The sequence below is a fragment of the Giraffa tippelskirchi genome, chromosome 4, assembly GCF_054371585.1.
Source record: "Giraffa tippelskirchi isolate mGirTip1 chromosome 4, T2T-mGirTip1v1.2.pri, whole genome shotgun sequence".
Lineage (NCBI taxonomy): Eukaryota > Metazoa > Chordata > Mammalia > Artiodactyla > Giraffidae > Giraffa > Giraffa tippelskirchi.
In genome coordinates this window covers 54,046,722-54,072,197 of record NC_137278.1, presented here as the reverse complement: position 1 = coordinate 54,072,197, position 25,476 = coordinate 54,046,722, and the positions used below count along the sequence as shown (strand labels likewise).

At 47.0% G+C, this 25,476-nt stretch overlaps 2 protein-coding genes across 3 annotated transcripts; one reads left to right on the top strand and one right to left on the bottom strand.

Moving 5' to 3' along the window:
- The first annotated feature begins 930 nt into the window (after nucleotides 1–930).
- GGCX (gamma-glutamyl carboxylase) lies at nucleotides 931–14,170 on the top strand. Its single transcript, XM_081596952.1, has 15 exons — nucleotides 931–1,028; nucleotides 1,415–1,585; nucleotides 2,910–3,068; nucleotides 3,520–3,685; nucleotides 5,723–5,801; nucleotides 6,856–6,962; nucleotides 8,285–8,448; nucleotides 8,797–9,062; nucleotides 9,209–9,340; nucleotides 9,692–9,843; nucleotides 10,277–10,446; nucleotides 10,660–10,790; nucleotides 11,286–11,433; nucleotides 11,607–11,802; nucleotides 12,217–14,170. The coding sequence occupies exons 1-15, from the start codon at nucleotides 986–988 to the stop codon at nucleotides 12,407–12,409; spliced, it is 2,277 nt and encodes a 758-aa protein (XP_081453078.1). The 5' UTR covers nucleotides 931–985; the 3' UTR covers nucleotides 12,410–14,170.
- Nucleotides 14,171–15,684: 1,514 nt separating this feature from the next.
- MAT2A (methionine adenosyltransferase 2A) lies at nucleotides 15,685–22,349 on the bottom strand. 2 transcript variants are annotated; one of them, XM_081596954.1, is made up of 9 exons: nucleotides 22,142–22,349; nucleotides 19,898–19,975; nucleotides 19,680–19,802; nucleotides 19,294–19,406; nucleotides 19,063–19,206; nucleotides 18,668–18,886; nucleotides 18,256–18,438; nucleotides 17,971–18,104; nucleotides 15,685–17,414 (listed from the first exon to the last, which is right to left on the bottom strand). In XM_081596954.1, the coding sequence occupies exons 1-9, from the start codon at nucleotides 22,230–22,232 to the stop codon at nucleotides 17,375–17,377; spliced, it is 1,125 nt and encodes a 374-aa protein (XP_081453080.1). In that variant the 5' UTR covers nucleotides 22,233–22,349; the 3' UTR covers nucleotides 15,685–17,374. The 2 variants fall into 2 exon arrangements, with proteins under 2 accessions (XP_081453080.1, XP_081453079.1); XM_081596953.1 differs by having other exon boundaries at nucleotides 15,685–17,299.
- Between the last annotated feature and the right edge of the window lie 3,127 nt (nucleotides 22,350–25,476).

Here is a 25,476-nt window from a genome sequence, read left to right as displayed (position 1 = left end):
GCTTTCTTCAATTAAGCCAGGCATTAAAGAGATCTTCATGTAAAACAATACTATTCTCATGTACTTTTTAGTGTGGAAAATATGTTTTTTCATAAAAATGTTACTTATGTAAACATGTAATGGGTTCATTACTTTTTTTTTTTCCTTTTAGTGAATCAATGCATATTTCAAACATTTCTCAGGGTAAATTTCCAATAGGGTAAATATGGAAAAATATAACCTATTATTCATTAAAAGCTCTTTAGGGTTCTCAAAAATGTGTGTAGCAACATAAAGGAGTCCTGAGACTAAAAAGAGTGAGAACCCCTGCACTAAGATGCCTTCCTCTGATTCTGCTTGTCAATTCCAGGGCAGAGAAATAATGTTACAAAGCTGTTCAAGGCTCACCTTCCCCAACCAAACATACTCTATTTACTGCCCCTACTCTGCATTCCTTCTGCAGTCAGGTCGTTCCGGTTTTCCTGCCGCTTTCAAATCTCTGGTTCCAGGCCGGGACAGCCCTCCCAGGTGCATCCTCAACTGGGCGGGAAACGCTCTGGGAAGAGTCTGACTTTTGCGCACTGTTCACACATCTGCAGCGACCTAATGGAGGCGGGAAGGGACCCAGAGAGGCTGTGGGTGCCCAGAGTCTTCTTTAGGTTGATAGAGCGGAGAGGGCTCGGGAGGCCTCAGGGACGAGACTAGGTAGTTGACAGAAAAGAGACAGGTCCACGTACGTCTTCACTCCTCGGTCACCAGGGAAGGCGGGGCCTGACCACGCCCACTTGCGACCTCGTTGTCCCGCCCCCAGACTCCTCGCTCCGCCCCCTACCGCCAAGCAGGGAGTCCGGCGCGTCCGACTAGGGCCCTTCACGACAGTCTCGGCGCTTTCCGGCCGGCCTCGCGCGGGCCGATGTGTCGAGGAGGCGGGGCTTAGGGTAGCCGCCCCTCGCGACGCCCCAGGGCTTGGAGGTTGGTGCAGTGGCACATCTACCTCCCCGAGGCCATGGCGGTCTCTGCTCGGCCCGCGCGGGCCCCGCGGGGCTCAGGTAGGCTCAGAGCCCCGCCTTGTGGCGGACAGAGAGGGGCGCGGCTTTCAGAGGGGTTGGGGCGGGATGCCCTGCGGGACCCGGGAAAGGGAGCCTCGGGTGGGAAGGGTCTTTTAGAGACAGATTGCAGTCTTCGGTTTCCGGGTAGGTGATGACATTCAGGGCGCTTTGCGATTAGGGGGCTGCAGTCTGAAAAAGGTTCTGGGGCATTGGGGGTCCTGGAGGAGGGGCTGCACTGCAGGGATGTTTTGAGCAGTCAGAGATCAGTGGGAGAACCCAGGTAGGCAGAAGCCCTAGACGGAGATTTCTCTGATTTGAGGAGTCAGTTTTAAAACATCTCCATTCCCATACGTGCACGTGCAACTTTCTCCATTTATTGGTTGCAGACAAAGTAAAGAAAGACAAGGCTGCACAGACTTCGGGGCCCCGTCAGGGCAGCCGAATGGGGAAACTGTTGGGTTTTGAGTGGACAGATGTGTCCAGCTGGGAGAGGCTGGTGACCCTGCTGAATAGACCCACGGATCCTGCAAGCCTGGCAGTCTTCCGTTTTCTCTTCGGTAAGTCCAGTGTCTGGGAGGTGCCAGCGTGGTTGAGGGTGAGAATGACAATGGTCCCTTGTCCATTTCTTGGATACTTACTTGCTTAGTGGACTAACCTTCCTTCTTCTAAGAGCTGAAGTGACTAATATCCTGGAAGAACTCTTTGTAACCCAGTTTTGTCTCCTCTGATTAGGGCTTAGAGATCATAAGTACTTTGATCCGAGGCTACAAGAAATACAGAGACAGAGGAACAGGAACCCATTTTATTTGTGGAATGGAGTTTTCCAGTAACTATGCTAAGGACTAGACTTCAGAGAAGTGGCAGGGCTGACAGAACAGCCATTTAGTCTGTGACTCCCTGATCCAGACCTTTCTAACTCATAGGCCACAGCATGTATGTTGGAATGGGTTACAGACACACCGAGATATTACTCTCCTTAACCCAGTGGTTCTCAACTGGAGGTGATTTTGCTCTCCAGAGGACATTTGGCAATGTCTGTAGACGTTTGTATTTGTCACAACTAGGTGTGTTGTGTGGGGAAGAGGTGGTTACTGGCATCTACACAGAAATCAGGGATGCCACTGAATGACCTGTGAACCACAGGGTAGACCTCCAGCAAATAATTAACCAGGCCAAACTGAATTGTCCTGGGGTTGAGAAATCTTGCCTCAATTTGGGGCTGGCTTCCTGACCTGAGTAGCCCTTCTGTTTACCCCAGTGTGCTGGCCAGATACTGCTTTGCCAGGAAGTAAAAGAGGTTGAGGGCGTGTCACCCCAGAGCACTTTTGTGTAGCCAAGAGGACAGACTTTTTTACAAACATGACTATCAAAACCTGAATAGCTTTGATAGCACTTTGTATTAAATGAAAGAAGGCCTATCGGCACTTCTTTCATTTAATCTCTGAGACCCTGCAAAATATGATGAGCCCCTTCTCATAAATGGGGAATTGGCTCAGGGCGGTGCAGTGGCTGACATCCCACAACTGGCATAATGCCTAGCACAGAGTAGGCACTCAACCAATTCCCAGGTGGCACGAGTGGTAAAGAACCTGCCTGTCAATGCAGGAGATGTGGATTCGACACCTGGGTCAGGAGATCCCCTGGAGGAGGAAATGGCAACCCACTCCAGTATTCTTGGCTGGAGAATCCCATGGACAGAGGAGCCTGGTGGGCTCCAGTCCATGGGATTAAAAAGAGTCAGACACAACTGAAGTGACCTAGCAAGCATGATTATTGTTGAATGAATTCTTTCTGGAGCTGGGTGTGCTCAACTGTATTCTAGTATGTTCTATGGTTGCCTTTGCTGAGGCCTATCGGCACCCTCCCCCTCTGCCTTCTCAGGGCTGATGATGGTGCTGGACATTCCCCAGGAGCGGGGTCTCAGCTCCCTGGACCGAAGATACCTGGATGGCCTGGAGGTGTGTCGCTTCCCCTTGCTGGATGCCCTGCAGCCACTGCCACTTGACTGGATGTATCTGGTCTACACCGTCATGTTTCTGGGTGAGAGAAACTGCAGGAGAGATGGGAGTATGGACTAGCCTACCTAAAACCCAGAAATCTGAAGCATGCTGATGAATGACCAGGGTCTTGGTTTCGTTTTTATTTTTGGCTGTGCCACATGGTTAGTGAGATCTTAGTTCCCTGAGTGGGGACTGAACTTAGTTCCTTGGCAGTGAAAACACAAAGTCCTAACCGCTGGACCGCCAGGGAATTCTCTAGGTTTTCTTATTTCATTTCTTCTATAACTTACAATTTCATCCTGCTGACCTGTATGTCATCTGAGCTGTGACCCCTTAACTCTTTTTAAAATATTGAAATAACATTTAGTTAAAATTTATTTTTATCTGACTATAAAATGATGATTTTCTTAACCCCACCCATAGCCTGTCCCAGGGGAGCTGGTCCTGTGGTGACCCTTTGACCTTTTAATCCTCTCCCCTACCAATCCTAGGGGCACTGGGCATGATGCTGGGCCTGTGCTACCGGATAAGCTGTGTGTTATTCCTGCTGCCATACTGGTATGTGTTTCTCCTGGACAAGACATCGTGGAACAACCACTCCTATCTGTATGGCTTGTTGGCCTTTCAGCTGACATTTGTGGATGCACACCACTACTGGTATGAGTCTAGGGGGAATGAGGGAGGGATTGGCTGTGTCAGGATGGTCACCAGAGGTAGGGGCCCAGTAAGGTCCTAGCACTTGTCCCAGCAAGCATATCTTCAACCATGCTTTGCAGAGTAAAGGTAACTTGTAAACAAGTAAAGGTGACTTGGATGGACTTGGGAGGGGCAAGGGTCGCGAGGTGGGAACTCTGAGGGTGACCACAAGTGGAATGGCTCCATTCCCACCCCTTCACTCTTTCCCTATCTCCCCAGGTGCCTTGATCTGTCCACTTCCTGTAATCCTCTTAGAAGAAGAGAAGACTAAAGCCAGACATAGCTGTTTTCAAATACTTCGAGGGTGGTCATGTGGAAGAGGGAGCAGACTTTCTCTGTGAGGGACAGAATTAGAGCCAAGAGTAGACATTGCTGTGGGGCAGAGGCATGTCAGAAGGAGAGGGCCCACCAGGGCTGCTCAGCAGTGCTGTACTTGGAGGAGGTAACCCTCCCCCACCTCTGGCTTATGTGACCATCTTTCAGGGGAGGTGGAAAAAGGATTTGGAGACAGGGTGGCAGAGCTGATGATCTTTAAGGAATCCTTCTATTACTAAGTGAAAAGCAAGTATGAGCTATCAGTAACATGGGCATGGGAAGAAAAACTCAAACACTGGATTCGTTAGTGATTTATCAGTCATTAATTACATGTCAATCGTCAGTACACCTATGCAGATAACCCCTTTTTGTAAACCTTTAAATTCATTAGGCTTTCCTGGTGGCTCAGATGGTAAAGAATCCACCTGCGATGCGGGAGACCCAGGTTTGATCCCTGGATCAGGAAGATCCCCTGGAAAAGGGAATGGCTGATATTCTTGCCTGGGGAATTCCATAGACAGAGAAGCCTGATGGGCTACAGTCCATGGGGTCACAAAGAGTCGGACATGACTGAGTGATTAACACTCTTTGACAGAATACCCCAGAAATTCTCATTTTTGTGATTTTTGCACAATTTGAAAAAATACTGATCATTCACTGAAGGCTTTCCACATGCCAAGCACTACGCTAAATACTTTTGCTTTTTCCATGTTATAACCCCATGAGGTCCATAGTGCTGTTACCATTTTATAAATGAAGAAATTAAGGCTTACAGAAATAAAGGATTTGCCTGAGGTCACCGAGCAGTTAAGAGGCATAAATGAGACTCTTGAGCACAAGTATAATAACCTGCCCCTTTCCTGGCTTCTCTGCTCATTCTGTGTCTTCTTGAAAACCTGCTTTGCTTCTGCCTCCCCAGAATACATCTAATCTTAGTAGCCTGGTTTTATCAGTTCTCAGCCTAGGTAAGCTGTTAACAGATACTCTCTTGTCCTAGATCATAGCATCCAGGTTTGTGAAATGTCAGTTTGTCTCGAAAATTGAAACTTTGCTTTAAATGCACTATATATATTTTCATACACCAGCTTTTCAAACATTCCCTGAAATTCCTTCTTTTTCAAATTTAGTCATATTTTAGCACTATAATCTTTTTTTTTGCATATCAGTGATTCTTTATGCCCTTCTCCCATGCAGTGGATGGGGCGGCAGGTGGAGCGGGGGGAAGTACACCTTCCGTCATGCAGGTAACAGGAGGTCAATGTATACTAGTCTTACTTCTAGCTGCCCTGTGGCCATGGGATGGGGAATGGAGGGTCTACAGCCCCTTTCTTCTGGGGCTAGCATTGTAGTCTTTTTCCCAGTTTGTTTTATGAGGAAAAACTAATTTGCTAACTAACAGATGTTAAACACTCACTGAATTTTTTGTTGTTGTTGTTATAACTCACTAGTAGTTACAACTAGAGGTTTCTGTTATGACTTGAAATAATCATTGTTACAGGGTGCTCAAATAATTCAAAAGGCCTCAGAATAGCTCAGAGAACTGAGAAGATGTGGGAGACATCCTAGAATAGAGAGATCATTACAGAGATATCCTGGAATAGAGAGATGATTACGTTTAAAAAGCAAGGTAGAAATGGGACCAGACTAAGAACCCGTCCTCCATCCTTCTCCCTCTCGCTGCAGGTCTATGGATGGCCTGCTGAGTGCCCGGAAGCGGAACGCCCATGTGCCCCTTTGGAACTATGCTGTGTTGCGTGGCCAGGTAGCAGATCTCAGGAGAGAGGGGGTGTTCTTCACAGCCATTGGCAGCATGGCCGCCCACTGCGAGACTTCACTCTGCTTGGCCTCCCTGAATCTTCTCCTCCCCACTCCTTTTTGAAACTCAACTATTTAAAAAATTTTTTACTTATTTATTTTTGCCTATACTGGGTATTGTTGCTGCATGCAAGTTTCTCGTGGAGAGCAGGGGCTACTCTTCAGTGCTGTGCCCCAGTTTCTCATTGGGGTGGCTTCTCTGATTGCAGAGCATGGGTTCTAGGCAAGAGAGCTTTGTGGGCTCTAAAGCGTGGGCTCACTAGTTGTGTGGTGCGTGGGCTTAGTTGCCCCTCAGCATGTAGGATCTTCCTACATCAGGCATTGAAGCCATGTCCCTTGCACTAGTAGGTAGATTCTCATCTACTGGACCACGAGGGACATCCCTCTTTTTCCCTTTTTGCTGGAAAGCTGTACTGGCTTCTCCCTGTTTTCTAATCTAATCTACTTCCTAATCTCTGGGGTCTCTCACCTTGTCATACAGAGAAAGAATAGAGCTTTATTCCCACTAGATTAGAATCCTCATGAGGAAAGAGTAACCTCTGTGTTTCATGACTTTCCTTTTTCCTTCATGACTTTTCCTTCAAAAGTGAAAGTAAAGTGAAAGTGTTAGTTGCTCAGTCCTGTCTGACTCTTTGCGACCGCATGGACTGTGGTCCACCAGGCTCCTCTGTCCATGGAATTCTCCAGGCAAGAATACTGGAGTGGGTTGCCATTCCTTTCTCCAGGGGATCTTCCCAATTCAGAGATGGAACCCAGGTCTCCTGCATTGTAGTCAGATTCTTTACCATCTGAGCCACCAGGGAAGCCTGACTTTTCTGTCCTGATTTTGTCTAATACTGTGCCTGACATCTGTAGGATGTTAGGTGAGTGAACATCTGAGATGAATGAATAGAGTGGATCTCGCCTCCCAGGCCCTGGACTGAGGTCAGAACTGATTTGTGACTGTGGAAGATGAGGTTCTGACTTTGTTTGAATATTCGTTTTGTATATCATGTTTGCAGATCTTCATCGTGTACTTCATTGCGGGCATAAAGAAGCTGGACGCAGACTGGGTGGAAGGCTACTCTATGGAATACTTGTCGCGGCACTGGCTCTTCAGCCCTTTCAAGTGAGTGGCAGGGCAGAGGCCTAGAGCGGCCAGGTGCGGGGTTTGGTGTGCTCACCTCCTTCAGGTCTGCGGTTACAGCTGCTGCTCCCACTTTGCCTAAGTTTGCTGCATGCTTCACTCTGTCCACTCATCTCCTCTTCAGCAGAAGGCAGAGTTGATGATGTCAAAAGATCTAGGTTTAGCTGCCCCTGGGAGACTTACAGCATGGGCGGGAACGAAGGGAAAAAAAATAAAGGAAAGAGAAGTGCCAGCACTGGGTGACTTGGAAAATGAGTCACTGTCCCAGCAGTTGCTGTGGTGGGGCATCTGTCCTTGGGTGGCTGCCCCAGCCTCTTGCCCAGATTCCTCAACTGGCGTGCCAAGAAGATGGACAGTCAGCTCCCCTTTCCCAACAAAACCATTGTTAATAACTCTTCCCAAAGCGGAGCTGTTCCTCTCTGACTTCTCTCTTCCTCCCATCTCTTCTTCCTTTTGCCTTCTTTTTTTTAATGTTACTTTTGGCTGAGCTGGGTCTTTGTTGCTATAGACTTTCTCTAGTTGTGGCAAGTAGGGGCTGTTGTCTAGCTGTGGTGTGTGGGCTTCTCATTACTGTGGCTGCTCTAGTTGCAGAGCACGGGTTCCAGGTGTGTGGGCTCAGTAGTTGCAGCGAGTAGGCTGAGTTCCTCCATGGCTTGTGGAATCTTCCCAGACCAGGGATCGAACCCGTGTCCCCTGCACTGGCAGGCGGATTCTTAACCACTGGACCACCAGGGAACCCCCTTCTTGTCTTACTTTGTACTTTTCCCTCTGCCCTGACACCTCCCAGTTCCGAAAGTTTGACATCATTATATAGGCCAAGCGTTCCCCTTTTAAAGTTTCTCTTCTGGTGTACCTCCAGGAAGAACCTGCCCTGCACAACACACACACTGCTCAGTCAAATTTTGCTCTGGGAGCTCTGCCCTTGCTTATTACTTAGGGCATGTTGAAAGAAATTGGACACCTGAAGCATGTGGGATTCCCTGGTGGCTCAGATGGTAAAGAACCAGCCTGCAATGCAGGAGACCCGGGTTCAATACCTGAGTTGGAAAATCCCATGGACAGAGTAGCCTGGTGGGCTATAGTCCCTAGGATCGTAAACAGTTGGACACGAGTGAGTGACTAACACTCTTAAATTATGTGGGAATGAAAAGGGGTTGGAAAACCCTGCCAGAGGATGTCTTTGTGTGGAGTTCTCTACCCACTTGCCGGGGTGGATCATGCAGCATGGAGAGGGTAGCAGAGGTCCCTCAACTGTGAGTATTCCTTGCGTGCTAGTGCCTGAGCTTCGACCCTGGTGTCTGCAGACTTGTGTTGTCCGAGGAGATGACGAGTCTGCTGGTGGTACACTGGTGCGGACTGCTGCTCGACCTCTCAGCTGGTTTCCTGCTCTTCTTTGATGCTTCAAGAGCCATCGGCTTCGTCTTCGTGTCCTACTTCCACTGCATGAATTCCCAGCTTTTCAGCATTGGTCAGTTCCTATAATCTGGTGGGAAACGAAGCCACAGGTGTGCAGGGGAGGGACAGACCAGCAGCCCGTGTGGCAGGGGGAGATGGTGATAGGAACAGGAGCTAAGCTGAGCCAGATGTCATCTCTGAGAGATGGAAACAGATGGGAAGGCGGCCCAGGGCTTTTGGGCTCAGCTAGTATGTTTTGTAATAAGTTTCTGTGGGAAGTAATAGGCTCCAGTTGAGAACTTCTTTCATCATAAGTGAAATACCTGGGAGAGGCTGCCTAGGAGAAGGGGAGGGGTGGAGGGGACGAGCCGCGTTTTCCATCCAAACTCCTGAAGTGCTGGTTTCCTCCCTGCTGTTCTAGGCATGTTCCCCTATGTCATGCTGGCCAGCAGCCCTCTCTTCTGCTCTCCTGAGTGGCCTCGGAAGCTGGTAGCTCACTGCCCGAAAAAGCTGCAAGAGCTGCTGCCCCTCAAGACTGCCCCTCAGCCCAGCACTTCCTGTGTGTATAAGAGGAGCCGAGCCAGAGGCAGTCAGAAGCCAGGGCTGCGCCACCAGCTGAGCACTGCCTTCACCCTGCTCTACCTCCTGGAACAGCTCTTCTTGCCCTATTCCCACTTCCTCACCCAGGTGCGTGCGGGCTGGGGGTCTGCTTGGATAGTGGCGGAGGGGACAGTGCTCAGGAGAGAAGCAGGCAGGTCTGGAAACCTCTCTGGGCAGAGGATGGCATTAGCGTGAGGAGCATGGAGCTGATTCCCACTGCCCTGCCTCCTCAGGGGTACAACAACTGGACCAACGGGCTATACGGCTACTCTTGGGACATGATGGTGCACTCCCGCTCCCACCAGCACGTGAAGATCACCTACCGTGATGGCCGTACCGGCGAGCTGGGCTACCTCAACCCTGGGGTGAGATGCCACTAACTTCCTGGCCTTCAGAGGCCCCTTTGAGCTTTGGGGTCTGGTCTCTGTGGGTCCACTTTGCCCTTTCTTTGGAGCTAGGTGGAACCTTCTTTTGTGGGGGTTGAAATGGGGCAGTATCATTCACGTCCCTCAACTGAGATGAGACTTAGGAAAGGTGAGTACCGCTAGCCCAGCAATGAAAAAAATTCTTCCACGAAGTTTTTTGGTTCTCATTCTTTTTTTTCTTCCCTGTCAAAACTGGCAGCAGGCAGGGATCTTTTTGTGCCATCGGCACTGCATGACCTGTCTGGGAGCTCAATAACAACGAGGTGGGACTAATGTGGGGGTTTGGGGCAGGTATTCACACAGAGCCGGCGTTGGAAGGACCATGCAGACATGCTGAAGCAATATGCCACTTGCCTGAGCCGCCTGCTGCCCAAGTACAATGTCACTGAGCCCCAGATCTACTTTGATATTTGGGTCTCCATCAATGACCGCTTCCAGCAGAGGTGGGCAAGGGGAGCAGAGAAGGGGGAAAACATGAAGTCCAGCTTTTTTTGGCCAAGATGACTAGCCTGTGCTCCTCAGTGTTGTCTTGCTTGCAAGGCTGTCCTCTGGTGCATGTCCCTGTTGACCTGGTTGTGGGAATAGCTGATTGCGTCCAGCAGAGGGCACCGTCATCCCGAAGAAAAGGGAACTCATTCTCTTAGAAGCTGTTAACTTTCCTCAGGTGGCCACTAACCCCCATTCTTCCCAGTGCTCCAGAATCTCTTTCTCCTCTTCTGTCTCTCTGTCCCCAACTGTCAGTAACATGCTGACATAGGCTGTTTCTTCTTTCTGGAAAACCCTGTTTGTTCTATCCGGGAACAGTGATGAACAGAACTGGAAATTCCGGTGTGTAGGTGGCTATGGCCTCCTTAGAACGTGATTTTCTTCCCTAAGGATTTTTGACCCTCGTGTGGACATCGTGCAGGCTGCCTGGTCCCCCTTCCAGCGTACACCTTGGCTGCAGCCACTGCTGATGGACCTGTCTCCCTGGAGAACTAAACTACAGGAGATCAAGAGCAGCCTGGACAACCACACTGAAGTGGTCTTCATTGCAGATTTCCCTGGTATGGAAGAAAGCACAAAGGCTTTGTTGTCTCCCTCCTGGCCTCCTAGGCCAGGGCCACAGTGTGTGATGGAGCCGGGAGGGTCTGCTCCTGGTGGGAGGCTGGTTTTTGAAACCCAAGTTGGAGGTGATGGTGAAGGTGTGATTTCTCTGTTCTGACTGGGAGTGAGTTCACACCACCTTGGGGTGGGATGGGAACTCTTGCCCCTGGCAGGGCTGCACCTGGAGAACTTCGTGAGTGAAGACCTGGGCAACACTAGCATCCAGCTGCTGCAGGGGGAGGTGACCGTGGAACTGGTGGCAGAACAGAAGAACCAGACTCTTCAGGAGGGAGAAAAAATGCAGGTGTTTGGCTTGAATTAACAATGATAGAAAATTTTCAACGAGTGCAGTTGATTTAGTATAAACGCAAAATGTTTTAACGTAACAGTAACATAGTGGGAGGCTTCCCTGGTGGCTCAGTTGGTAAAGAATCCACCTGCCAATGGCAGGAGATGCAGGTTCAATCCTTGGGTCAGGAAGATCCCCTGGAGAAGGAAGTGGCAACCTGCTCCAGCATTCTTGCTGGAAAATCCCATGGACAGAGGAGCCTGGTGGGCTACAGTCCATGGGGTCACGAAAGAGTTGGACACGACTTAGCGACTAAATAACAACAATGCAGTGGGGCTGAAAAAGCAAGGGTCCTGGGGGCTACAAATAGCCTCATTCAGGATTCTAGAGGTCAGTTCCATTGGATTCCAAAATACAAGAAAAAAGATGGAGGTGGGGAAGTGGAGGGAGGCCATAGGCTGGCTAGGGAAAGGCTAGAAGATGAGAGATCCATTTCTTCCCCCTTGTCAGTTGCCTGCTGGTGAGTACCATAAGGTGTACACAGTGTCGTCCAGTCCTTCCTGCTACATGTACATCTACGTCAACACTACAGAGGTTGCACTGGAGCAAGACCTGGCGTATCTGCAAGAATTGAAGGAGAAGGTGGAGAATGGAAGTGGTGAGTATCTGAAGATTTGTGCTAAGAGAGCCCACTTTACAGGAAGTCGGGGTCATGATCGAGGATCTGCCCACTTAATGAATGAACTTGAAGCGTCTAGCTGGGGAAAGAGGGGTTCTAGAAGAGAGAATGCTCCTTCTCAGTGATTCCTCTTTTTGCTCTCTTCCGGACAGAAACAGGGCCTCTGCCTCCAGAGCTGCAACCTCTGCTTGAAGGGGAAGTCAAAGGCGGCCCTGAGCCAACACCACTGGTCCAGACCTTCCTTAGACGCCAGCAAAGGCTCCAGGAGATTGAACGCCGGCGAAATGCCCCTTTCCACGAGCGACTTGTCCGCTTCTTGCTGCGAAAGCTCTATATCTTTCGCCGCAGGTAAGCTTTACCCAATAGTACATGTCTTTGTCATCAGATGTTTGCAGGGTGGGTCACTGTTCTCTGGTGAGAGTAACAGTAGGGACTCTTTCCCAGGAGAGGACAGTCCAGTGCTAAATTTCTCCCTTTTTCCTCTCTCCTTGCTCCTCTCCCTGATTGATTGGGAGAGTAAATGGTGTGTCTGATGGGCGCTGTCTTGTTCTGACTCAGCTTATCTCCTGTGGGTTATTCCTACCCCACCCTGGAATCCTCAATCAGACTTTGTAAAGAGTGGGGTGCCCTTCCAGCTGGGATGGCGGGTGTCTGGGGGGAGATTCTTATCTGTGGGTGAGAGGCCAGATGACCAGGTGTCTTCTGAGGGCTCTGGCAGTATTGCCTGAGTTTGAACAGCTGGCTTTTCCTCATCTTTTTCAGCTTTCTCATGACTTGTATCTCACTTCGAAATCTGGCATTAGGCCGCCCTTCCCTGGAGCAGCTGGCCCAAGAGGTGACTTACGCCAACTTGCGACCCTTTGAGCCAGTGGGAGAGCCGAGTCCTGTAAACACAGATTCTTCAAATCCTGACCCTCCCAAGCTGGATTCTGACCCTGTCCACTCAGAGTTCTGAGGGAGGCCAGATGTGGAGTACAGATGTGGCAGCAGCCAGTCACAGGACCATTACCTAGGCAGTGGACATGTGAAACAACTATTTCAGATTTTTTGTTTTTCCTCCATATCCATAGCTGTAATAAATTCAGAGAGGATAGATTAGAGGGACCAAGAAAATAAAGCAAGGATAAGATTTATCAATTCCAAGGTTGAGGGGCTTGGGCAGTGGGGTTAGAAAACAATGTGAAAATGTCTTTCAAGTGGTAAGAATCAGGTTTAAAGTGACTTGCTCCTTGCCAAAAGAGAGTTAATATTCCATGAAAATAATAGCTGCTGTTCTTAAGTGCTTGCCATATACAGGCACTGTGTGAAGCTCTGTGCCAACATTATTACACTTATTCCTTAAGAGCCATAAGCCCTATTTTGTGGTTGGGGAAACTGAGGCTGAGGGGTAGTATAATTCACTCAAAGACATATACCTAATAAGGGATGGACTGACTGATGGTCCGAACCTCAAGTCCGTTTGGCTTAAGGTCCTGCACCCTGCCTCTTAAAATTTTCAGAATCATTGACAGTAATTTTGAAATAACGTAGCTTAAAACTTGTCTGATTATAAAGTGTGATTAGGATGGTGATCAGGTTTTAGATGCAGAGTAATTTTCTTTTCACTGCAATTTTGATTCTTTTTTTGTTCCTATTACTTATACAGCCAGTTTTTCACTAGGTGTTATGAGCATAGAATAGCAGAGTTAAACTGATAACAGAATTTAGATGATTAATAGTGCTATATATCTAAAAAATAATCTTAGTATTTAGCATTATTTTAGCTTTCAGTGAGCAGGAGGTGAGGTAAAGTGAGATTTAACCAAATGTAATGAAATCAGGGGATGTTTACAGTCATGATGTATAAGGTTTGGATGTGATTCAGAAAGAGCCTCAATTCTGTGAAAATTCAAAGGCCTGGCACTGGGCTAGGAAATGAGAATACATAATTAGCAATAGAAACAAACAAAAAACAGGCCCTGTTTGGGAACCCTATTGGGAACCCTTTGTGGAGGCAGAGACCAGCGGCAGCAGGCTTGCAGTCCGTTACTTTGATAAAGGATCGCATTTGTTTTCAGTCTTCTTTTCCCATGCTCCACTCCATCCAATCTCAGGGTTCTTTCCTAGGCGGCTGCCTTTTCACCATACACACTTGGGATGATTATGTCCACTCCATGGTTTCCAGGGAGCCACTGCTTGGATTTCTTTCCTGTGCTCTAGAGCTGTTTTATCTAGCTCCACCTGGCTATCCCAGAGTTTTTAACTGTCATAAACAGAAGATGCGTTCATCCACAACTCAGACCTGCTCCTTTATTACTGAATAGCAGCTGTTTTTTTTGATTCTTCCATTTTCCTTCCATTTCTTAAGATTTCAAGGCCCATCAGTTCTACCTCTTACTTTTTGGACCTGTTGAATTCATCTCTCCTACCTCTGTCCTTTCAGCCTTTATACTGGAATCCAGTTAGAGACAGATCAGAGCAGGGCTGCCAGGGAGTTGTGCAGGTTGGGCCTAAGTGCACTCAGCTGATCCAAGTGGAGCCTGTGATTCACATAAGGCATTTTGTGAGTTAGAGATGGCTGTGGCACAGGGCACTTTGCTAAGAACCGTGTGTGGGAAACACTGCTTTTCAGTCCTTTTGCAGATCCCCTCAGTGACACAATATACCTTGGCACTGTGTCCTTCCCCACCCTTTTTACTTGGTGAAAATAATAAAAGTAGCTCATTTTGGAAAGGAACTCTTACAGAAGTATTTTTCTTGATACAGGCAAGGATGTTACTTTTCCCCAACTGTTAGTGTACCACCTGTCTCATTTTCTAAGTGACAATGTTGTGGGTACCTAATACTGTTAAGAAAAGCTGTTCACTGGAGAAAATCTGGGTTCTCCAGGTTTCAGTATTCAGACCCTGGTAATCAATGTTTAGCCAGGCTTTGCTTCCTACCACAGGCCAGCATTTAGGTCTTCTGTCTCTGACCAGTGTCATCCCCCTTGAAACTATAGAAGTGATTTTCAACTTAAACGTGACATGTTTCACATTTTTTTTCATTAGCACTTTGCTTTTGATTCTCAAGCTGTAACCACTGTCAGTTTCATGCCTTTGCACCTACTAGCCTCCCTGGGCTTGTTAATCCCCAACCTGTACCCCAGGTCTAGGCAGAGGACAAGCCACCTTTGTCATTCTCTTTAGTCTGCAAGCTCCTTAACAGGCGTCATCCTAGTAAATGCTGAACCAAACCTCAAGGCCGTTATTTCTCTGGTGCTGCTTCACCAGCCTACAGATGCTTCATCCTCACCTTCATTATTTGACGAACATGGTTAGACAGCAGTATCTTGGCCATCTAAAATCTTTTTGGTATTCTGGAGCTTTTCAATGTCATGAAAAGTTGAAGTTCTCAAGTTTCACAGCAGGTCAAAAGAGTTCATACTCCCCTAAGATTTAACCTTGCCTTTCCTCCCAAACCTGTTTCTAAACTTTTAACCCTCCAGGCAAACAGATACAAGCAGGCATTGCTTGGGCCTCATTTGCATTTCAACCATTTGATTTCATATTTGCTGGTGTAAATATGGGCTATGTAGCTCAAGAAAGGACGAAGAGCTGGTTGATGAGTATTCTACATAACTGCCCCAAATTCAGAATACACATCCTCATTGCAATTTTGTTTAAACTTTAGTTTATCCATTGTATGAGAAACTGGGCCCTCACTACTGTTTAAAAACTTTTCAAACTGTAGTACATAACTTGTAGCCTTTAACCCATTTATATAGAAGGGGGAACTTAAGGCATTGAACCATTTTTACATTTTCAAAACGAAAATTGGTTTAAAATTTAAAATATCACTCTTCTCACAATACTAATTTTAATGGGTTTTATGCTTTTTAAAGCACTGCTGATAGTGTAGAAATGGCTGTTGTAGTAAGATGTGAATTTTGCCCAGTGTTGGCCAAAAAAGGCAGTGCTGGACAAACCCTGAACTTTCTTCTTAGTTAGTGTCTGGGATATGATTTATGAACCTTTTAAAGGCCTATAGTCAAGGTTGAAGTGATTTCCCTAAACCATGGGTGGGATTACAATTACTCAGGGTTAAAATATGTTTAATTTATACTCATACTGAAACACTTAATAATGGAAGGAGGAGTTCCCTCCCTGGTGGTCAGGATTCAGTGCTTTCACTGTAGAGGTCCATGTTCAATCCCTGGTTGGGAAACCATCCCACATACCACCAGATACAAATAATGATAATGGACACAGGTAAGGTAGAACCTAGCATTTTATTTAGATCTTCATTAAACTGTTGGAATTGAGAACCAGACATACGTAATAAACCTCCAAAAATAGATCCTGAAAGGCACTTTCTGCTTAGGGCAAGCAGTCATGGAATAAGCATGTAAACAAGCTGGCTTCTCTGTACCACACCAGCCAAGTCAGCTTTCTCCATGGCCAGCTGCACCAGCTCTGCCCTCCCTTCTGTTGACACCAGCCAGAACCCCTGTAGGTCTATCCCAAGGTTTTTCTGTAGGACACCTTGGCCTACCTGGGAATGCTGGAAACATGTTAAAGGAATCATGGTGTTGAGGAAAAAAAAAAATCTTTTAAAAGCTGCCATCTGAGGTGATGGCTTCTCTGTACTTACGCCATACCCCAGAATACAATAAATAAGCAATTAGAAAATGTTCAAGTATGAAGGGATTTCCTCCTCCCCGCCAAAAGCACTGCTCTCTGAAGGAAGCTGGTTTCTCTGTAGCTACACCAGCTGTCCAGAAAGCTCATTGGACCTGGTTTTGAAAATAAAACAAAGTTAAAACCCTGGGAGGAGTTCTTGTGCAGTGTGGAGTACTCAGTCTTTCTTATAAAGAAAAAAAAAAAAGTTATCTGGTACCAAAGTGTGCAACCTACAGACCCTCAGGTACTGCCCTGTGACTTCTCTGTATGACATCACAAGGGTGCCAAGTGCCTGTTTTTCTAGAGCTAGGAATTGGTGGTTTGGCTAGTGCTGAAACCATGCATAGGATTGGTTTACTAAATAAAAACCTTATTACGTACGTCCTCCAAAAGACAGCTGAAAGTGGAGAGATTCTGATTTGGTGCTGTTTAAGAGATGGCAATTAAGAGCATAAGCACCAGGGAGATGGTTTAATGGTAACTGCCTTTTTTTTTTCTTATGTCAGGCTAGAGCTCCAACTGGAACTTGCGTTACATGCAAGAATGATTGGATAGGGAACACTCCCTGACAAAGAGCTACATAATTAGAAGTGGATCAAGTTATAGGGAGGATAAGGGAAGGCTTCACATTCATAATAGAGCTCAAGACATTACAAATTCATGCTGACAGGGCTGTGGCATTGCCAGACAAGAAGCTATAATGGAACTACAAGTACTTTACGTGCACATTACAAGGACATTTTCAGCATTTGGTGGGAAAGTCAATGCAATTAGGATTTTAGAAGGTTGGGTGATAGGGCACAAAGGTTCAATTTCAAAGCATTATTTACTACAATGCTGTTGATTTGTTTCTAGGCAGTTACACGGATCACCTATGCTCACTAAATTCATTATAATGGTGAACAAAACACCTAGGGACAGAATAGCAAGCCCAACTTACAGTCCCCCACACAAGCTAAATTCATGTCATTGACTATAGAGTGACTGCAACTCGGAGCTGAAAGAGGACAGGAAAATTTAGGAAGAAGGGCCCTTTCCCGCAGAGCTTGAAGGCTTCTCTGTAGCCTACGCCAACAAGTCTGGGGAAAAAAGGCTAACACTTTCAATATTTAAGCTTTTTGGGCACTTCCCATGGGAAGCTGTCCCTACCAAAGTGGCCATAGGCTGCAGTCCTCTGATAAATTGGCTTCTTCAGATCCAGATCCCTGGAATATACAAGTCCGTAACTTAATATGTAGCATTCAATTAAAGCAAAGCAAAACAATCAGCAAGACTCATTTTCAAGACTTCTGGCAAATGAGTTCAGTTCTCTGGGATATGCTAGGAAAGAAGTTTGTGGCAAAAGTGTTACTTCCCTGGTGTCCAAAACTCCTTGCACAGTCCTTATCAGTAACTATAGTTCTCGTTTTTCCGTCCCTGGCTCAACAAATATGAAAACTTGTCATTATTTGGAGAAATTTCAAGTGTCAAAAGCTCATCTAAAGTCATGAAATACTTACCAAGGTCCCATGCCCACACCCTACCATGGTTATTTTCTTTATAACAGCCACGTACATCCCATTTATCTGTACTAAAAATTCTTTTAAGTAAACATCCCTCAGGTAACAGGAGCACAAGTCTGTATCAAATGTGGAGAATTTTTCTAGGGTGGTTAGTCTAAGCCATGGAGCACTAGAATTTTAGATTCTTTCTAATAATTTAAGCCTCTACTGAAGGCAGTTTTCTAAGATGACATCAACACATTCTGGGAATTAAGATGTTTCCCCACTTCAGTCTTCCTTCACACCTTCGCCTTCTGAGATGTGAATATATCAAGTATATATACACACCCACACCCTCAATGTTTTTCACTAGCAATAGGCTTTACCATCTTTACCTGACAATGACCCCAGGGCGGAGGTCAAAATTCTTCTTCACAATCTCTAATAGCTCTCTCTCACTCTTCTGAGAGGTGCCATAATGGAAAATGGAGATAGACAATGGATGAGATACTCCAATAGCATAAGAGACCTAAAAGAATTTAAATATCATTAAGAGTCAGTGAGCAAAAGACCCACACTGTGTAACAGACTGGTATAAAAAAAAAAAAAGACTAGTTAACTGCTAAACATCCTCCCACTTACACGCCTTTTAGTCAACCCAGTAATAGAAAAATATATACCTGAACAAGAACCCTTCTGCACAGACCTCCTTTAACAAGGGATTTTGCCACCCAACGAGCAGCATAAGCAGCTGAACGGTCCACCTTGGTGTAATCCTTTCCTGAAAAGGCACCTCCTCCATGAGCTCCCCAACCACCGTAAGTGTCCACAATGATTTTCCGGCCAGTCAAACCAGCATCACCCTGAAATTACAGAATTTAAGTTACTTCATGCCCAATCCTTCCCAGTGGTTCTAGATCAAGCCTGCCTGTTAAATGCTTATTCAGTATCACTTGGCAAACATCCTCAGAAGATTCACACGCAGGCTTCAAAAAACCTAGGAAAAAGGTGGAAAGTAGCCAGGTTTTTCCAAGTAACCATGACAGATTAAAAAAAAAAAAGGCAAATTAAACTGGAATTGTAAGGCCTTACCTGAGGCCCACCAATAACAAATCTGCCACTTGGCTGTAGGTGATAGATTGTGTCCTCATCAAGGTACTTTGAAGGTACAACAGCTTTGATGACTTTCTCCTTTAGAGCATCTCTCATCTCATCAAGACAAACTTCTTCATCATGCTGAACAGATATAACAATTGTGTGGACTCTGATGGGAAGCACGGCACCTCGATCCTGCATATACTGCACAGTCACCTTGAAAGCCAAACATCAGAACATCAGTCTACTAAACAATAGCTTTGTTCTTGGTTCCCTACCCTACATTACAGTACAGAAAACAAATGCTATTCTTCTCTTAGCTTTAATCAAACAACCTTACTGATGTCCTGTGCCAGTGTAATGGGTGTAGGTTTACAATGTTCATCACTTACTTGAGTTTTAGAATCTGGGCGTAACCAAGGCAAAGTGCCATTCCGGCGTAGTTCAGCCAGTTTGGCATTGAGCTTGTGTGCTAAGACAATGGTTAAAGGCATACATTCCTCAGTTTCATCAGTGGCATAACCAAACATCAAACCCTATAAAAGGAAAAGTCACCAATGCAATCAATCCAAACTTCAAAATTTATTGTTAGAAGAGATGCAAACAGATGTCTACCAAGATACCTGGTCTCCTGCACCAATGTCTTCCTCATTTCGGTCAAGATGAACACCTTGAGCAATATCTGGTGACTGTTGCTCCAAGGCCACTAACACATTGCATGTCTTGTAGTCAAACCCTATAAACAAAACAATGTGTTTTTTTTCTTTAAGGACCACAGCAATATTTTAAAGTTGACAACAATTATATGGAATTCTAAATGCTGCTAAAGAAATAAAATATACCTAAATGTAGTACTTTTAGAGAAAAGCATAGGGCCAGAACAAAAGGACAGTAAAAGTATATGGGTGGAATTAAATACTCCTGGGAACACTCTAGAAAATAGAGCTAAAGAAGACTTAAGAAAATATCCGGAAAAACGAGGTCAGAAAGTCAACTGATTAAAACATACCTTTGGAAGAATCGTCATATCCAATGTGTTTAATGGTTTCACGAACCACTTTCTGGTAGTCAACAGCAGCTCTGGACGTAATTTCCCCAGCAAGAAGGATCATTCCAGTCTTAGCAACAGTTTCTAATGAAAGAGATGTTCACACTCAAACATCACTTTATAAAGTTAATTTTCATGCTATCTTTTCATCAGGTGAGAAAGAAGTGTTCTGAACCTACCACAAGCCACTTTGGCATCAGGGTCCTGCTGAAGGTGGGCATCAAGGACAGCATCACTGATCTGGTCACAGATCTTATCTGGGGGGAAAAAAAATTCCTGGCTCAATTTCTTTAATTTACTACTAATATAAGTATGTCACACCTCCCTCCCTATAACTACAGCTGTTAAGATCTTTGTGAATGCTTTCTTCTAAAATTGTGGCAGGGATTCCCTCCATGCAGTGGTTAGGACTCCACTATTCCACAGGAGGGGGCAAGGGCTCTATCCCACATGCCGCTTGGCACAGCACCCTGCCCCACCCCCGACAAGTTGTGGCAAAACCTATATAACATAAAAATTTATCAATTTAACCATTTTCAACAGCATACCTAACTGCCATCTAAGTAAAGCATTCCTTCTGCAGAAACCATTTTCCTGAAGAATGCTGGACATAGTGATACATGTTTCCAAACTTGACACCTTGGCTTTTTAATAGAGCTATACAACAAGATCACCAATTCAGGTAAGCCAGCAGAACACCTAGCATGTTTAGATACATTTAAGCTCACTGTGATACATGCACTTTACACCTTTTTACAAGGACATCAGTCCCATCTTTCCACTATTTCAGAACATTTTGAAAAACTAAAGTTCCCAGGCAAAACCAATTTTCATTGTTATACAGAACAGCCACATAATGGAGATTCAAATTAAAGTAGAAACAGTGGCTTTCTTCCAACCAAAAGCAAAACAAGGAACATTTACCTTTACCGTATTAATTTTCAAAGACAATAATACTTACATTTTATACCCCAAGTTTAAAATTCTCATTATAAATCTAACGGAAAGTGTGGTCTGTTTATCAATTTCTCCATGATCCTCTAAGGAACACCAATTAGGGAAGTGAGAGAAAATGTCACTTAAAGAGTTAAATGATGAAAACAAGGACACTTCAGGAACAAAGGGGATAACAATTTGATTATCGGCAACAATTTGATTCTGTGTTGAGTAATCCAGGATCAAGAGCTGAATAGGCTGGAAAATACCCAAATGTATTCTGAATCCTTGATATTCCCCTCATCTATACAGCTCCCCAAATATTACTTTCCTAAATTTTCTACAACCATCCAAAAAAATCTTAAGTAAAACGTGTACCGCACTCATGCCATAGGCCAAAACAATCTAAACATTTCCGACCGCCTGCGGCTCTAACTTAATAAAAGGTGGGTCAAACACACACGCTCTCAGCACTGGGAGAATACAAACAAAACCACCACACCATATCTGACCGTCACTCACTAGGACCTCAGGGTCTGTCTCTCGTAGACCACTAGGTTGCTCGTGGGGTTTCACCATCGGCACAGTAGGCTTACTAGAAAGAAATGGCTCCTTAAGCCATCAGACGACATCTGTCATTATGGTCATCCTAAGAAAGGTCTGGATCAGACTAGTAAAATAGTGATCTTCACCATACGAGGTTTTCAGGCTGAGACCGAAAGTTCCTTGGTATTGCTTCACTCGTTCACGTGTAAATTGATCCCCGTAATGGCGGACCGCTGGACAAAGCCCGTAGGACGTGTGGAGTTAAAACCCTGCTTAACGGTCAGCCCCTTTGCAATGGCGCCTCGCACTCAATTCATGCTTCCTGTCCTTTTCACGCGCGATCCAAATAAGGCTGGGCTCCTCCGACAAGCGCTATATTTAGTTGGAGGCTGTCACCTTGACGCCAGACCATATACCGGCTAAGGGCATGTCGTTTCCTTCACCGTAGCCAAGGAATTAATGGGGAGCGCGGACGCCCCAAGGCCCGAGCCGCGCTCTGCAAACCGGCCGGCTCCCTCGCCCAGAAGCCACATGCGGCAGACACGTGGTTGCGGCTGCAATGCGGGGCGCGCGCTCCCGCGGGCCGGAGGCGAGCACGCGGGGCGGGTCGCCCACTCGAGATGGCTCTGCGCGCAGGGCGGAGAGGAGGAAATAGTGCCCTCCTCGGCAGGAGCACGAGCGGCCGCGGCCCCCGCCCTTCTCGTTTTCTGGAATCTTCCGCATGCCGGGGCGCGCGGCCGGATGGGAAGAGGGTAAGAGAAGCGGGGGAGGGAGCGGCGGCCACGCGCTCGGCACCAGCGGCGCCACGAGGAACGCGCGCGGCCGCCGCTCTTCCCACCACCAGCCGGGAAAGGGTCACTGGCGTGGACACCGCGGCTAGCGGGTCCTACCAGCCATCCCGCGCCCCGCCCCTCGCTTCGCTCCAGGGCCCGTCATCTCACCTGGGTGGCCTTCTCCCACGGACTCAGAGGTAAAGAGGAACGTGCCCTCCTCGATGAACGCATCGTGGAAGCCGTTGAGTTGCCCGTTCATGGTGGTGGTGGTAAGTGAAAGTGGCGTAGAGGAGAAAAGGGAGCGGCAAGGCGTCTGCGAAGTGCGCGAGCAGAAGACAGCGGTCTATTTAGCTCAGGCGGGCGGCGCGGAGCGAACGAGGCGGCGGGCGGCGCGGCCCAGTATTTATACACGGGGCCCGCGCGCGCCCGAGCCGAGCCCCGCCCCTCGGCGCCCGGCGCCAATGCGCCACTCGCGCGGGGACGCGGGAAGAGGGAAGGGGCGGGGCGCAGAGGAGCTCGGGCCGAACCACTGTCCTGGGCAGGGGGACGGAGCGGGGGTAACGCGCCCCTCCTGCGGATATTCGCCATCTTAAGCACTAATAACAAGGGGTAAGGGGAAAGACAAGAATACAGGGTCGCTGTACGCTTCCGTGAGCCACGGGGGAGGAAGACAGACAAGGGCTTTATGGGCCTGCTCCCCTGTGCTGTGACATGGCACCTCCCTCCCGACCGTTGGCCCGGCTGTCTGGCCGCAAGGTCGCGTCTCCCAGCGGTGGCCTAGGGAATCGACGGGGGTTTTGTCCTCTGGCTCTGCCCGAGGGTCTTTCCGGCTGCCCTGCCTGGGGATGCCCGGGTGACGGGGAGCCCGGTGGCCCACAGCCACGTGAAAGTGGCCATCTTGGCCGGTTAGCGTACGAGCCTTCGCGCGGCCTTGTGCCTCCCCTCCCTGCGCGCTGCCGGCGGCTGGCAGTCCTGCGGGGGGCCATCCAGTTGCTAGCAATGTCTTAGTTAATGGTTCTGTGATGAAAATGGCCGAAAAACGGAATAACGAGAGTTCAACGACTGCCGCCCCCCGCGCTAGAGTTTCAGAGAGAGGCCTTACCCTTTGCAGACCCTACGGCAGAGGCTGCGCTCGGCCTCCTGGGCTCCAGCCTGTCCCTCGAGAAAGGAGGCTGCTCACGAGGCTGACCTTGCACTTGCTGACTTTAATGTCTTGGAGGGGACAAAAAGAGTCGATGTTTAGAGGGTCGTTTCAGTTTTCTGCGCAAGAGATTGTTGAATATCGGTGTGTGGGGGGGCGGTGTAGGGGGACGGGGGGAGTCGGTTTAGCCCTTGTATGTGATTCAGCAGATCAAGGTGAAACGAATGGTCAGTTTCCCGAAGCTTTCACTTTATATAATGTCCACCTGCGTGTTGTGCCAATTTTGCCCATTAAAGGAATTCTAGGGAAAGCAAAAAGAACAAAACCAAACTTGAGCCAGCGAGGAGCAGGGAGTCGGGGACCGGCTTCATGGCTCCCGTTTGGAAGGACCCACAAGTGGCGGGTGGGCCCGTGTCACTTCATCCCGCCGTTGGGGCGGCGGACACGGTGCAGGGCCGGGAGGGGGCCGAAGATGGGGGTACTGCTGCTGTTGCGGTGGCCCCGAGCGCGTGAACATTGGGTTTAATGATGTTATTAGGAAACCGCCTGCTCCTAGGATAGGATGCTCGTTACCCCTGGGAGATGAATAAGACCCCTTGCAGCAGCTCCAGCTGCTTACGGCTCAGAGAATTAGGGAAATTCGGAAGAACAATCCTATCTTCGGTTTGCGAGAGGCAAGGGGGGGCGGTTTGCTGATTGGGAAACAATGGAAGCACTAGGGGTTCTGACAAAGAACTTAAAAAAAGGGCTCATCTTTAGACTTTGTGACCACATCCATGGTCCCTCAAAGCAGGGAACAAGAAAAGGCTAAATCACAAAAGAGGCAATATATATGCTGTTTTATTGGTTTATATTTTTCAGACTAACTTCGTGGAAAAAAGAAACTAAGACTTTCATAATTTGTTGTTTGTTTTAGAGTATTTCACCTTTTTTTTTTTTAAAGCAGAATGCCAGTTAGCTTACAATGTGTAATAAAATTTCCAACGGAAGCAAGTTGCCTGTATAGGCCGGTCAGTGCATGATCTTCCAGCAGAAGAATCTATAGGGGAATCCAGAATATAATTAGAAAGTTATTTGATTAATATGGAGTCAGAACAAGGGGATTAAATTCAGTGATTAGGTCATTAAGCCTTTATATACCCCTATGCTACCAACTCCACAGTGAGACTATTCCTTCCAAGGAGATTAGAATCAGCTGTTCATACTTGCTTACCTCCTTATTCTTGTTCTTAGCATCTGTACTTTAATGGTTAAGAGTAGGGGTTTGGGAGTCAAGCCTCTGCCACTTATTAACAGTGTTGAGCAAACAACTTACCTTCTCTGTACCTCAGGGTCCTCAGACTGTAAAATTGGGATAATAATTGTACTATCATAGAATTGCATCAACAAAATCATGCCAGTAAAGTCTTTAGCACAGCAGTAAAAAAAAAATAACCCTTCAGTGGCTTCCAATTGTTGTGTGAGGATAAAGACCCAAATCCCTACCTACCCTTACAGGCCTCAGTGTGATTTAGCTGCTCTTTCTTTAACCTCATTTGTGCCACTTTCTCCTCTCTTCTGCTTTGAATTTCTTTGAACTATTAACAGTTAAATTTCTTAATTGATTACCCTCAGAACAAAGCAGAGCACATTTTCACTGATCTACATTTTTCACACGGTCCCTTCTTCCCACAAATATTTATGAGCATTTCTGTCTAGCGGACCCAAGATTGGTGCTCTGACAGTCCTGGTCTCTGCCCACCCAGAACTCTAAATGAGGGGAGATGCCTGGCTAATTGTTCCCCATCATTCCCATCTCAGCTCAGCTGCTGTTTCCTGGATGTAGCCTTCAGCTGCCTCTTTCTGGATGAAATGTTCACCACAGATTTCTCACAGGGTCCTGTGTTTTCCTACATGGCACTCAGTGCTGTTTGAAATTACAGATTTGGGGATTATATGATGAATGTCTCAACTCCCAATTAGATTTATAAGCCCCATGACAATAAGAAGGTCGGTTCTGCTCAGGCTTTATCACTGAGAGTCTGATTCACAGAATGTGTTTAAGAATGTATATGTGAGGAAAAGGAGAGAGAGGGAGAAAGAGAAAGAGACGAAAGGATAAATATAAGGAATGGCACAAAGAGGTGGGGAAATGAAAAACCCAGGGATCACGTAAAGTCAATGAAAAGAGCTGCTGCTTTCTTTTAGTCACCAGAATTGTAATTAATAACACTGAAAGCTCTTTACTGACAGGGGAGCTCATTGCCATCCTGTTCTGAGAGGAATGAAATTTCTGATTCTATACATTAGTGGACTTCCTGGGTGGCTCAGTGGTGAAGAATCTGGCTGCAGTGCAGGAGCTGCAGGAGACACGAGTTCAATC